Source organism: Perca fluviatilis, chromosome 23 (assembly GCF_010015445.1).
Source record: "Perca fluviatilis chromosome 23, GENO_Pfluv_1.0, whole genome shotgun sequence".
Classification (NCBI taxonomy): domain Eukaryota; kingdom Metazoa; phylum Chordata; class Actinopteri; order Perciformes; family Percidae; genus Perca; species Perca fluviatilis.
In genome coordinates, this window is record NC_053134.1 from 23,855,522 (window position 1) to 23,868,110 (window position 12,589).

The window sequence follows — 12,589 nt, forward strand, 5'->3', positions numbered from 1 at the left end:
GCCGCTGGAGACGCCAGACAGCTTTACAGCACGCACGGAGATGAGAAGGGTATGTATGGACTTGTCTAACTCTGGGGGTTAGGGTGAATAAGCTAAATTCACAATAAGTCGGCGTATTCCTTTTAACAGGGAAGCCAGTTTTCACAGTTTTCACAAACTCGCCCTGCTAGTATTGGCAAAATGTTACCAAGCTTCTAGAATCAAATGTTTCAGTGTAACCCTTTCTGGTACGACCAGATCTTACTGTATATTTTAGTTTTTGCCAACATATCCATGAAGATGATAAGAAGAAAAAAGGTCTGGAGCGCTCATAAATTCAAACAAATAAGGAAGGTGCAAGACACTCTTGTAAGTTAAAAAGACTTTATGGGTTTTTACCCAGCTCTATTATAGACGTACTAACAATTTCAAAATAAAATAGCAATCTAAATAAGGAAGAGTGCCTTGGAACTTCTTTTTTGAACCCATTAAGATGATTGCTGAGGATTATTTTCAGCGGTAGTGAGTATTTGTATCAGCAGGACGGCGTGTGTGTGTGTGGGATTGAGTCAAAATAAACTACAGTGTGTGTGTTCATGGTGATAAAGGAACATGTCACCCAGTGCAACAGTGTGACTAACAATGCTGCTCTATGGCACAGAGGAAGAATATATATCAGGCTTTATTTACACACGTTAGTTAGTAGGATACATTCATAGTTGGTTTTGGGATTTTCATAGGATTTGTTCACTATAAAAAATAAAGAAAAGCATGATCAGCCTTTTCTTTTGAAGTGTGTGTGTGTATGTGTGTGTGTGTGCATATACATTTCAGAGTTGACATTTTGGTCAGGTAGACAGTGACATCCCACATTCTGCACTCTCCACAACACAACAATTAATGTGACTCTACCCCATGCAACACATAGACACACACACACCCATACACACCCATATCCTAACAAACACACACACACACACACACACACACACACACACACACACACACACACACACACACACACACACACACACACACCTCCTGCCCTGTCTGCCAGCTGTGAGCAGCATACGTGCAGTCTCACACATCGTCTCCTCACCGGCCACAGCCTTTTTTCCCCCAAACTAGTTCAACACATCATTTGCCTGGATGACTGGATTCTTTGCTATGTCTCTATGGTAACTTGTGAAATATTATAAGAAATTTGGTTCCCTTGTTATTAAATTGCCTGATAATGCAAACTTCCCCCTCCTGTTTTTCTCTCTCTTTCAGTTTCATTTTTCTGTCCTCTTTTTAACTGCAGACCTGCAGCACTCGGAGCAAAAAGGTGCCAGCAGTAATATCCACAGTCTACTGTGCGGATTCAATACAACCTAATATCACCGTCAGGTGTGGTTAAAGGCGCAGCACGGCACACTTCTGACCACACCCATCGTCGACGGCAGGTGCGGCAACATAACAAAGTCAACCTGCTCGTACAGCCAGCTCATTCCAAACAAGAAATCCCATGGCTGCAACATATAGAACCCAGGCCATTGTGCTGATCATCTCAGAGCAACTTCCACTGTAATAACTAATTACACAGACAGACGCCTTTGTTTATCCCAAAGGGAAATTGCAGAGTCACAGCAGCCATGTCACACATAAGAATCCCAAAACAAATGTACAGTAAGAACACTCAAAGAGTTATATAGGAAGTAGGGGAGAACCGGGGCGAAAGTAACACGGGACGAAAGTAACAAAGTGATTTTCTCTGAGCCCTGACTACATTTGCATTTCAAGCTATGACAGCACTTTCAGCACGCAGCCAGTGACGGAGCCGCAAAAAATCACATGCCAAGAGTGAGGGGCAGAAAGACAGACAGAGGTCTGATTCAGCCAGATGTGTATGAGAGGGCGTTTCTGGACATATCTGTAAGACACATTAGTCTTAGGGCAGCTGCAAAGTCGCATGGCATATGCCATGTCACTTTGCTCCGATACTGCAGGAGGAGGGCAGAGAACAGCAGGGAGAAGACTAGACCACCAGGGTACAGGTCACACACCAAAGTCTTCTCTGTGGACCAAGAGAGGAAGCTGGAGGCTTATATTAAGAGGGCAGCTGATATTTATTTTGGCCTGTCTCCTAAGGAGGTTAGTGTAGTAACGTTACAGTAAAAACATTCAAAATGCAGCTCACTTACACACTGCTCTTACTATAACCAGTTTAAATGCTTATCAAAATGTGAGATTTGTATATTCTTTAAATAGATTTTTCATTTTTATTCAAATTTTTATTTTTATTGACAATTTATCCACTGTCTGCAAAGCTGTTTCTAGGTTTCACTAGAGGAACATTGAGGAACAGCTGATTTCGGTAGGTCACCCTCACATTTTATCCCTCACATTTAGGTTAGCCATACCTTAGCTTTTCCACCTCCACCTCCACCTATGCATTTTTTGTGTTTCCATCCAGATGTTTTTATGCACATTTTGAATTTACACATAAAAACATGACTACTGATAGATTATTTTGAGATTTTATGCTAATTTAGTTTAATTTTCATATTCTTCATACTGTTGAATGTTTTATAAAATGGATTGACATTGCCAATAAAAAAATATTCTAAACAAATCAAGTTTTTACTGTCTTATATTTGAAACATTTGATGAAACTGAAATTTTAAATGAAAATGTAATTTAATATTTTTTTTTTGCAAAGATAAAGGACAAAATATGTTTGCAGTTACATATTAACAAAGTTATAGTCAGATATATTTAATGAAAACAAGAGTAATAAAAAAAATCTAGCTTGTATTGTTGTGTTACTTTTGACCCACCTGTGTGTTACTTTCGTCCCTACTGATGGGGTCGAAAGTAACAATGTGCAACTTATGTTCAAAGTGAAATTATACTGAAGTCATTCGACATTTGTACAAAATACCACCTGGTATTGATAGACCACACTTGTGAGTTATTGACCACAGCAAAAATATATCTCTGTCTAAAACAATATCTTTTAAAAATATGTTTTTCTGAAAAATGGTACTTTTGCCCCTGCTCTCCCCTAAAAATCATAAAATGAGAATCTGAGTATTACTCAAATGTAGGCTCATAATATATATATTCAATGATCTCAATCTCACTGACTAGGTTTGCACGTACATCTTAGTCTGTTTGTAATATTCATGTTTACATGCAGCCGTGCTAAATAGGATTTTTCAAAGTTTTTGCCACAGGTGGGGGGACTTGTTCGACCGTGCAAACACATTCTCCCTCTTTTATTTATTCATTCTTGAAAAGTTTGGCGTTGCGATGTTTGGGCAAATCCAAAAAGCTGTTGATATCCGAGTCTTTCATCATGTTTAAAAGTAGCTGCGTGTCTCCTTCTTTGCTTTTTGGTTCAGGCATCTCCACCGCAGCCTTGCTGTAAACTGTCACAAACTGCGGTAAAAACCCCGATTGAGACACAGATTCCGAATGCGCTGCATACGTGTCCAAAGAATGCCTCTAAAACCCGAATAACACCGGCGTACCCTACATTTCTTACTCGGAAAATGCAAAATTAGGAAAAAGGCTGCTCACTGAGATGATTAAATAAATGATTAAATTAATGTTTGAATCGTTTATCTGTGTTTTAAGCCCCCAACATCTCCTTCCAGGCAGTGCTGTCTGGAAGGCACTAGGATTAGGCTATGGTTATGGTTAGGGTTAGGTTCTTTGAAGTCAACGGTCGCAGTGCTGCCTTGAAGGAGACGTTGGGAGCTTAAAAGACCATTGAGCGTTTGAATCACAATTTAAAAAGACAAGACTAAAGCAACTTGGAGTATAGCAGGATTTGTAATTCCACTTGTAGTGGTTCCATTCCCCATATAAAGCTGCCCTGCTGGGAACTTTCCACAGGCGTTCATATAATCAGCATAACGGTTCCACAGGCTGATGTTGGTGTGGAAAATATTGTCTTGGCACGCGTTAGGACCAACTGAGCCTCATTTGACTTGCACTAAAGTTTGCCTCGACCTAAGCACGCAGGTGTTTTTGCCCGAAAGACTGAAATGTCAGGAGCTGATGAAGTAAACATGGAGTCAGTGGTATCGATCCGTCCTATCAGCAGATGTAGTGTAGTCATTTTGTGCTGTGACAGAGTCAAAATGTCAATAAATGCCCTTTTTAGTAATATGGAATCTTTTGACAGTCCAGCGCAGATGTTTGGCTTGGTGCCGAATTCATTTCCTTTAGGATACTACATAAGTTACATCACTTTCAGGCTCTGGCATTATGCCAAAAGTGGTGCGTACGCATCCAACAACTCCACAACAACCTGAACTTGAACTCTGACATCTCGATGACGTAAAATGGCACGCGCCGCCACCTCTAATGCATGTGATGCCAGCTCCCGACGTTGGAAAAAACCTTTATCAGATTCCGAGAGGGATCAAGAGGAGTGATACTTTGTTACACAAACACACAGAGCTAAGTACCTGTGACCTTAACCCTAGATCGCTGCAGTCGATGGATGTTTAAACCTGTTTTGACTATGACGCAGCACTTGAATAACATCATTCCTCAAACAGTAAACGTAATAAGACAAACCATCCACTCCCACAACTAATAAGCAATACTATCTTAGGTCAAATGATGAGGAGTACTACAGTATTTTCCAATAAATGTACATATTACGTGCGTATTAGTATTCTGTGCACATGTCAGTCATATCACTGCATACCGAGCGTTTAGCATCTTTGATAAGACATTTCAGTAAATGAATTGTTGTCTTCTCAGGCAAGAAAGCAAAACATTAAACTAAATCCATAGGCTGACGGAAGACGATAAGGTCCACATGTGAATCATTAATTTGAGTGTAAAGTCAGAATTCTGAGATTAAAGTCAGAATTATGATTTTTTTAAATCTCAGAATTCTGAATTTATTCTCAGAACTTAAATATATTTATACATGTGGTCCTAATCCTTTTCAATAATAATCTGTTACATCAAAGACCAATAATTTTGTTAAACTGACAGAGAGTAGAAGGCTGACTCAACCCTAACCCCTAACCCTAACCCCCTAACCCATACTCAACTACAAAATATCTATATGCCAGGAATAATTGCTCTCTCACATGATTAGGAACAAGTCAGCAAGAGAATATTCCTCAAATATCTCCACTGGTGATGAATGGGACTCACAGTGTAGTTGATCATTTACATAAATATACTGATTTCATTACAAAAACTACAATAGTTACTGAAAAATGTTACATCACCAAAAACAGGTCAAATAACAGTAATGATGGCCTTTACTTATATAGCAGTTTAAAACACTTTTGCTTTTACAGAAAAAGAAATTAAAGTAAGTGGCGCCTCCAAGTGGAGCAGAACCAACAGTGCACAGTAACACTTTACTTGAAGGTATCTAAAGATGTGTAATGTCATAAACGTTTGACTTGTTTATAATGTTTATGACACGTTCATGACAGTGTCATGTCACTCTTATGTAGATACCTTCAGGTAAAGTGTAACCCAGTGCACTAACCCTCGGAAGACAAAGGTACCCTTTAGGGATTCTGTAATGCACTTGAAGAGTTTTACAGTTTATAAATGTACAGTTTAAAGGAATGCAATATTTACTTGAGAATTCTTTTTTTTGCAGGTTGGAAAACCCATTGAAACACTTACAATAATGGGCAAATTGTGAAATTTCTGCAGTAATGAGAAACCAAAATACAAATTAAAAAAAAACGCAAAAATCTCAACATATAAAGAAAGCAATTGAGGTCACTCACATGCCAATTATTCCTGCTACGGTTAGTCTAACCACTGTGATTGACAGAACAAATGATTAGGGGAGTTGAGTTCATACCATCATCATAATCGCAGTGTTTAAAATATGGGTAGAGCTTCTCAGTGAAGTTACAGCCAGTGAAGGAGTAGATGAGAGCTGCAGCATCTACGTCATAAAAGGAGACCAGACCCTCCTCGTAATCCACAAACACCCCCACCTGCTGAGGCCGAGACTTCAGAACGAGAGGGATTGAAGGGTCAGCGAGAGCTTTGTACTGATTTCCAACACTGGAGCACACGGTCCAGAAGCCGTTCACAGGGCACAATGATAAGAAGATTTTCTTCCTGTTGATTGTCTCTCTGGCCACTCCTAAAGCCCAGGCAGTCTCCCCTTTGACTTGAACTTCATAGTAAAATCTTCCTGAAGAAAAACTTTGCTTTCCTAAGACAGAATTACAAGACAGCCTCTTTGGGTTGTCTAGAAGATTCTGTTTTTTATCACCAAGCCTGACTTGCTTCCCATCATCAGACAGGATAAGATATAGATTGGCTGTTTCGGGATCAAGAGTCACGTCCACCGCAAACTGCCGAACCCTCTTCAGCTCGACAACACCGCACAGCTTCTTCGTCTCTTTGCCGAGTGTCTCCTCCAGCTGAGCCAAAGCTCTCCTCATCGTCCCCTCATATGATGAGTGAACTCTGACCTCTGTCCAGTCTTTGGTGGGCGGAGCAGGGTTCAAAGACGGGAAGCTTTGGAGGAGTTGTAGGTGGTCTTTAGTACGTGAAAGCTGCTCCAGCTCTGAGCTTCTCTTCTTCAACTCAGCGATTTCCTCTTCCAGCTCTTTGATGAAGCCTTCGGTCCGTTTCTCTATCGTTTGGTGCTTCTCTGTAAATACGTCAATGAGCTCAGCCAGACTTCTCTCAACAGACGTTATCAGAGAAGTGAAGACCTGCACGCTGGCAGCTGTCTCTTTGTCGGCGTCTTCCTGGCTGAGCTTGACTGACTGTTTGAGCTCCTGAATCTTCAGCTGTCTCTCCCGGATCATCTGCTGAACTCCGGCCTCTGTCTTTCCCAGCTCAGCTTTCTTTCCTTTATATTCTTCTAACAGAGGAACAATAAGATGAAGCTTGTGACTTGACTCGGCGCAGAACTGACACACACACATCTGGTCAGTCTTACAAAACAGCTCCAGTGGTCTATCATGCCTCTTACACATTCTGCTTTCCAGGTTCTCCACAGCATCAATCAGCTTATGTCTTGTCATAACTGTGACTTTCTGGTGAAGCTCCAGATGAGCTTCACAGTAGGAGACCAGACACACCAGACAGGACTTTAGGGCCTTCGCTTTGGTTCCAGTGCAGACGTCACAGAGAACTTCTCCTGTGTTGGCATGTTGCTCCTCTGGACTGCTGCAGGTCTTCTTTTGAACGGACTGCCTGAACTTAGCAACCATCTCGGATATAAAAGTGTTGACCCGAAGTTCAGGTCTTCTGTCAAAAAGTTCTTTACACATGGGACACTGTCTCTGGACATTAACGTTAAAGTGTTCTGTGATGCAATTCTTGCAGAAGTTGTGTCCACATCGTATGGTGACTGGATCAGTGAACACATCCAGACAGATGAAGCACAGAAACTGATCTTCAGAGAGGAGACTGCTGGCTGTTGCCATGTCTAAGAAAAAAAAATGAAAGTAGGAAATAACTTGGTAGTAAAGTTAACTTCATTTTAATATGTAGATCAAGCAAGCCTTTTGCAATGCTTTTAAAGTGTATTTCCTAAAAAACCCTATAATGCTTTTTGGGATTTTCCCCATCTGTTAGTGTGTTTTTAAGTTTTTAGTGTATGTAATAGATGTATAGAGTTCAAATGACGGTGCCTAAAAACGCCTTGCCCACATTCCTATTTGAATCAGTGATGTCATTGAAGCCAGCCCAGTTTTTCACATGTGCTGCCCATAGGTGCTGCCTGAGCAAGCGCAGCCCGCCCAGTGGCTTGTTTCAATTTGGTTGACCAATCACAACAGAGTGGGCCAGCCGACCAATCAGAGCAGACTGGGGTTTTCGGGAAGGCGGGTAAAGAGCTCAGACGGAGCATTTCCAGCAGAGTAGCTGCAGCAATGGGCAGTATGAGAAATAAATGATTTTTTGAACATTGAAGCAAGTAAACATATTCTAGTAGAGTACACATATGATGCTGAAAAAGAGTATAATAGGGGCTCTTTAAGTGTAGTTACTTAAGAAGATAATTGTTTCAAAGATTAATTGATAACACCTCCAGTTTCTATAAAGATCTTTTAACATTTAGGATTGTTTCTGCTGCAGGATTTGCCATTTCAGCAGTGCAGTGGCTTCTTGTTCATTGAGGGGGATGAGAGATGTACACGAGTCTAACCTTATAGCCAAAGGCTAGCCTATCATATACAATCATCATGAAACCAAAGTCCAACACATGGCCAGTACAAGGAATATGCCAGGGGTTACATCAGGCAGTCTTAAAAGTAGGAAAGTATAAATGTAGGAAGAATAATGAATCAAAAATACATTTTCACAAATACAATGATCAGCTGTACTCACTTGTACTCAGAGCATCTGTTGTACCGTCCACCTGAAGTTGTTTGGAGAGAAAGAGAGAGAGAGAGACTTGTCCAGACTGCAGCAGTGCTTTCTGTTGCTCTGAGTTTTCTGACTTTCAGTTTCTTTTACTGTAAAGCATGTGACTGTGAAACACTCCCCTCCCCTTTCCCATGCTCTCCATCAAAACTATCGTATAACTTTGAAGGTAGCCAACTTTGAATAAAATTTAAGGGGACAATCCGGCTTCAAGGTGTTATGATGGGAATGTCTGAAAAGCACAATTTCTTTAGGAAAAATGCCACCTAAACCCATTTATGAGAGCCTGTTTAACCTGCAAACTGACAGATGAGTCCAAACTGTAGTAACATTGCTTCAGATTTAACACATTGAGAACAGAGGAGCTGCGCTTTACAAGCAACTGCCTTTAACACAGGCTATTTCCTTTACAATCAGCTCATCAGATCCTTTGGAGAGGACTTCTAGGGCTGCCATGCCCTCTGGTGGCCATGTTGGAAAGGTTCAGCTGATCAATAATTGTAGCATATACAGTATGTAGCATATCACAACAAGATTTCCTGATTGGATTTTAACAATTTATTAAAATAAGGGAATAGGTTAAATGATTCTTTCTTCACAAACTGGGTCAAAATCCTAATTATTCTTTCATGTACATTATGTACAATATTTAAAAAAGTTTTTAAATAGTTGCTTTTGGTGATTCTCTCAACATATTGTTATATTTTGACATTGTTGCAGACAACTTTAATAAATAGACTATAAATAACCATAGTCATTTGATTCACTGTCTACAGCCATGGTAGCATCCTGTGAGGCTATACTACAGCAGGGCTTTAAGCTAAATGCGGATGTCAACATGCTCACAGTAACAATGCTAATGCTAACATGCTGATGCCTAGCATGTATAATGTTTACCATGTTCTATGCAGAGGTGGGTAGTAACGAGTTACATTTACTCCGTTACATTTACTTGAGTAAGTTTTTGAAAAACTTATACTTCCAGGAGTAGTTTTAAATCACTATACTTTTTACTTATACTTGAGTAGATTTGTGAAGAAGAAACTGTACTCTTACTCCGCTACATTAGGCTACAATGAGCTTGTTACTTTTCTTTTTACCTCTTTGGTATTCTACGCGTCATTGTTTTTATCCCCCCCGCGTTCGCCTCATTTTAATGTTTTATTTTGACAGAGAGAGAGACTTCCGCTAAAGGCTCTACCACGTGGCTGTGTTTCACCAATCAAACGTAGTTGTGCAGTCTCGTCACCATACTCAATCTCATCGGCTTTACAATGTCAGAATCAACCATCGGCGATGCAGACACAGATGAGGAGGAACACCCCAGAGGCCAGATCAACATGTCCTGGATTTATTTCAGTTCCCCGGCTTCACCTAACCTAACCACCGCGGCCCCGCAAGCTGTGTCACGACCGCTGACATATATAACGCTGGTTAACAACTAGTTCAATCAACCCAGGGTTTCCCAATCTAGCGGCGCGTGTTCACATAAAAGAGGCGATGTTTGCACAACATGACCAATAATAGCCACATATTTTACATAAGAAGAGCAAACTATAATTCTACATAAATATGAAGAACACAGACACGGTTTTACAGACAGAACGCAATACAGTCGCTGCTTCCTAAAACAGGAGGACAGCTGGCAAAAAAAATAAATAGGCGACGCTGTAGATGCGTAGGCTAGCCTACATCACAACGCTTATCAATATCACTTCCCCATCAGTCAGGCACAAGATCTGACCATATTACACTTGTGATTTCCATAAACTGCCGTTGCTTTAGCCTATTATTTCAGTTGCAACCCTGGCAATGGTCGTGAGAGCAAATAAAAAATATAAAAAAACATAATTCAAACCGCTGTGCGCATTGGCGACACACGGCTCAAGAAGCCGACAAATAGCCGATATGTAATTGCCTCCATTAAAATCGATATATTTCATAAATATACCCATCAGGGAATGTTAACGGGGTTGTCGGTCTCTAAATGTTTTTTGTATGAGCGCACCCCTCTCTCTCTCTCTCTCTCTCTCTCTCTCTCTCTCTCTCTCTCTCTCTCTCTGCGCACCGAGCTCCGCCTGATCTTCTAAAAACGCTGACGCTGTTATCAATCGAGTATTGATTGGTCAGTAGGCGGTGCTTTTACACCGCTTAATCTCTGATCTCCAACATAACCTGCTCCCGACCAGGTTAGGCGTCCAGCATGAGTTACCATGGCGACTGAACCCGGTAACAAGTGATTCGTGATACATAAAACCAAATCTTGCTTCATAGTACAGGCCTCTGGCCTCATAATGAAAGCATGGTTACCTTAGTAAAAGTGCCAAACAGCAGCTACATTACCTTGTTCTAGTTCTGCCTGCAGAGCCTGGTAAAAAAAAAAGTATAAAGGTTTGGAAATTTGTGTTACTTGTGCTTATTTATTTTGTGTGTATTATTATTTTATTGATTTTATTTTTTAAGTATTTTAATTTACCTGGATTATTTTAATTTAAGCTATTTTGTAATTAATTAATTCATTTAAATTTATTTTATTGATTGGATGAACTAGGCTATAATTTGCCTAAAGATGATTATTTTGTATTTTTGTCTGATTGAATGTTTGTGTTAAAAAAAATAAACCAGATGTTACTCAACAGTTACTTGAGTAGTTTTTTCACCAAGTACTTTTTTACTCTTACTCAAGTAATTATTTGGATGACTACTTTTTACTTTTACTTGAGTCATATTATTCTGAAGTAACAGTACTTTTACTTGAGTACAATGTTTGGCTACTCTACCCACCTCTGGTTCTATGTCTTAGTTTAGTGTGTTAGCATGCTTACATTGATCAATTAGCGTTAAACGTAAATAACAGCTAGGGCTGATGGGAATGTAATAAGTTTGATAATACACCAGTAATCTCAAGTTTATTTCTTGGTCCAATAATGTCCGGGAACTGGGAATATTACTTTATTTAGACCTATTTATTACCTTTTACAGTTGGTCCTTATATTAACTAGTAATATATCCTTTGTAGTAACAGGACACAGTTATTTATTCTGTTTCAAGATTTCAATGCTGTATTTGAAGCATAAAAATACCAGTAAAGATGAGAAAATGTAAAATTCAGAGTTCTGAAATACATTTTATTTTAGGTAAGCATAGAAACACATTTTTCTTGCTTACCACAATTTAAAAAGACAAAGAAAACACATTCCCACAAATAATATTCTAATATTTGTACAGGTATCTGTCACAGATTAGTCACATTTTGTGTTTTAGCATACATACATACTTTAGAGAGCATCGTCTCGGCCAACATGGTTTCTAAGACATGTTTGACCAAAAATGTATGGATGTATTTTCTAGAACATTCCTCAGTATTAAATTCACTGTATGTTTCCCATTACAGCTTCAGCCATTGTTCAAGTAAGTCCTGGACTAGGAGATAATGGCGTCTCTAAATTCCTTGCGGCAACATTTAAATTGACGCACAATACGTTCATGAATACAAATGATCCACATGACCGACATTATGTAGGCTACTAATTAGGATTCATGTGGATACGTGCAGTGGTGGAATGTAACTAAATACAAGTACACTAAGTACTTAACTACGGTACTTAAGTACAAAATTTTTTTTTTCTTTTCATGCCACTTTCTACTTCTACTCTGCCACATTTCAGAGAGAAATATTGTACTTTTTACTCCACTACATTCATCTGACTTCAGCTTTAGTTACTTTACAAATTAAGATTTCTGCACACATGCAGTTTATAAAATACCATTTTTTATTATAAATTAGACTACCCAACAATATATACTGTAGGCCAACAAGTCCAGCTGAAATGATTAGCCGATTAAACACTTAATTGATTGACAGAACTGTTTGGATCGTTTCCAGTTTCTAAAATGTGAGGCTACTTTTATTTTTAATAATTTAGGTACATTTTCCTGATGATACTTACATACAGTATATTTACTTAAGTAACATTTTCAATGCAGGGCTTTTAGTTGTAACAGAGTATTTTTTACAGTGTGGTACTAGTACTTTTAGCTAAGTAAATGATCTGAATACTTCTTCCACCACTGGATAAATATGAGTGGACAGGAGGGTGAGCGTGAGCAACCAAATCTCAATGTGACAACTATTTTGTTATATTTTTTGTGACTGGTAGCCATTTTTTTTGTAAAGATAATTTTTGGGGGCTTTTCCACCTTTAATTTTTGACAGGACAGCTAGGTGAGAAAGGGGGGG

The 12,589-nt window shown here is 39.3% G+C and overlaps 1 protein-coding gene across 1 annotated transcript; it reads right to left on the reverse strand.

Annotated features, from left to right (window-relative positions):
* Positions 1 to 2,697: 2,697 nt before the first annotated feature.
* On the reverse strand, positions 2,698 to 8,453 carry LOC120553046 (E3 ubiquitin-protein ligase TRIM21-like). Its single transcript, XM_039791102.1, has 2 exons — positions 8,314 to 8,453; positions 2,698 to 7,411 (listed from the first exon to the last, which is right to left on the reverse strand). The coding sequence occupies exon 2, from the start codon at positions 7,407 to 7,409 to the stop codon at positions 5,769 to 5,771; it is 1,641 nt and encodes a 546-aa protein (XP_039647036.1). The 5' UTR covers positions 7,410 to 7,411; positions 8,314 to 8,453; the 3' UTR covers positions 2,698 to 5,768.
* Between the last annotated feature and the right edge of the window lie 4,136 nt (positions 8,454 to 12,589).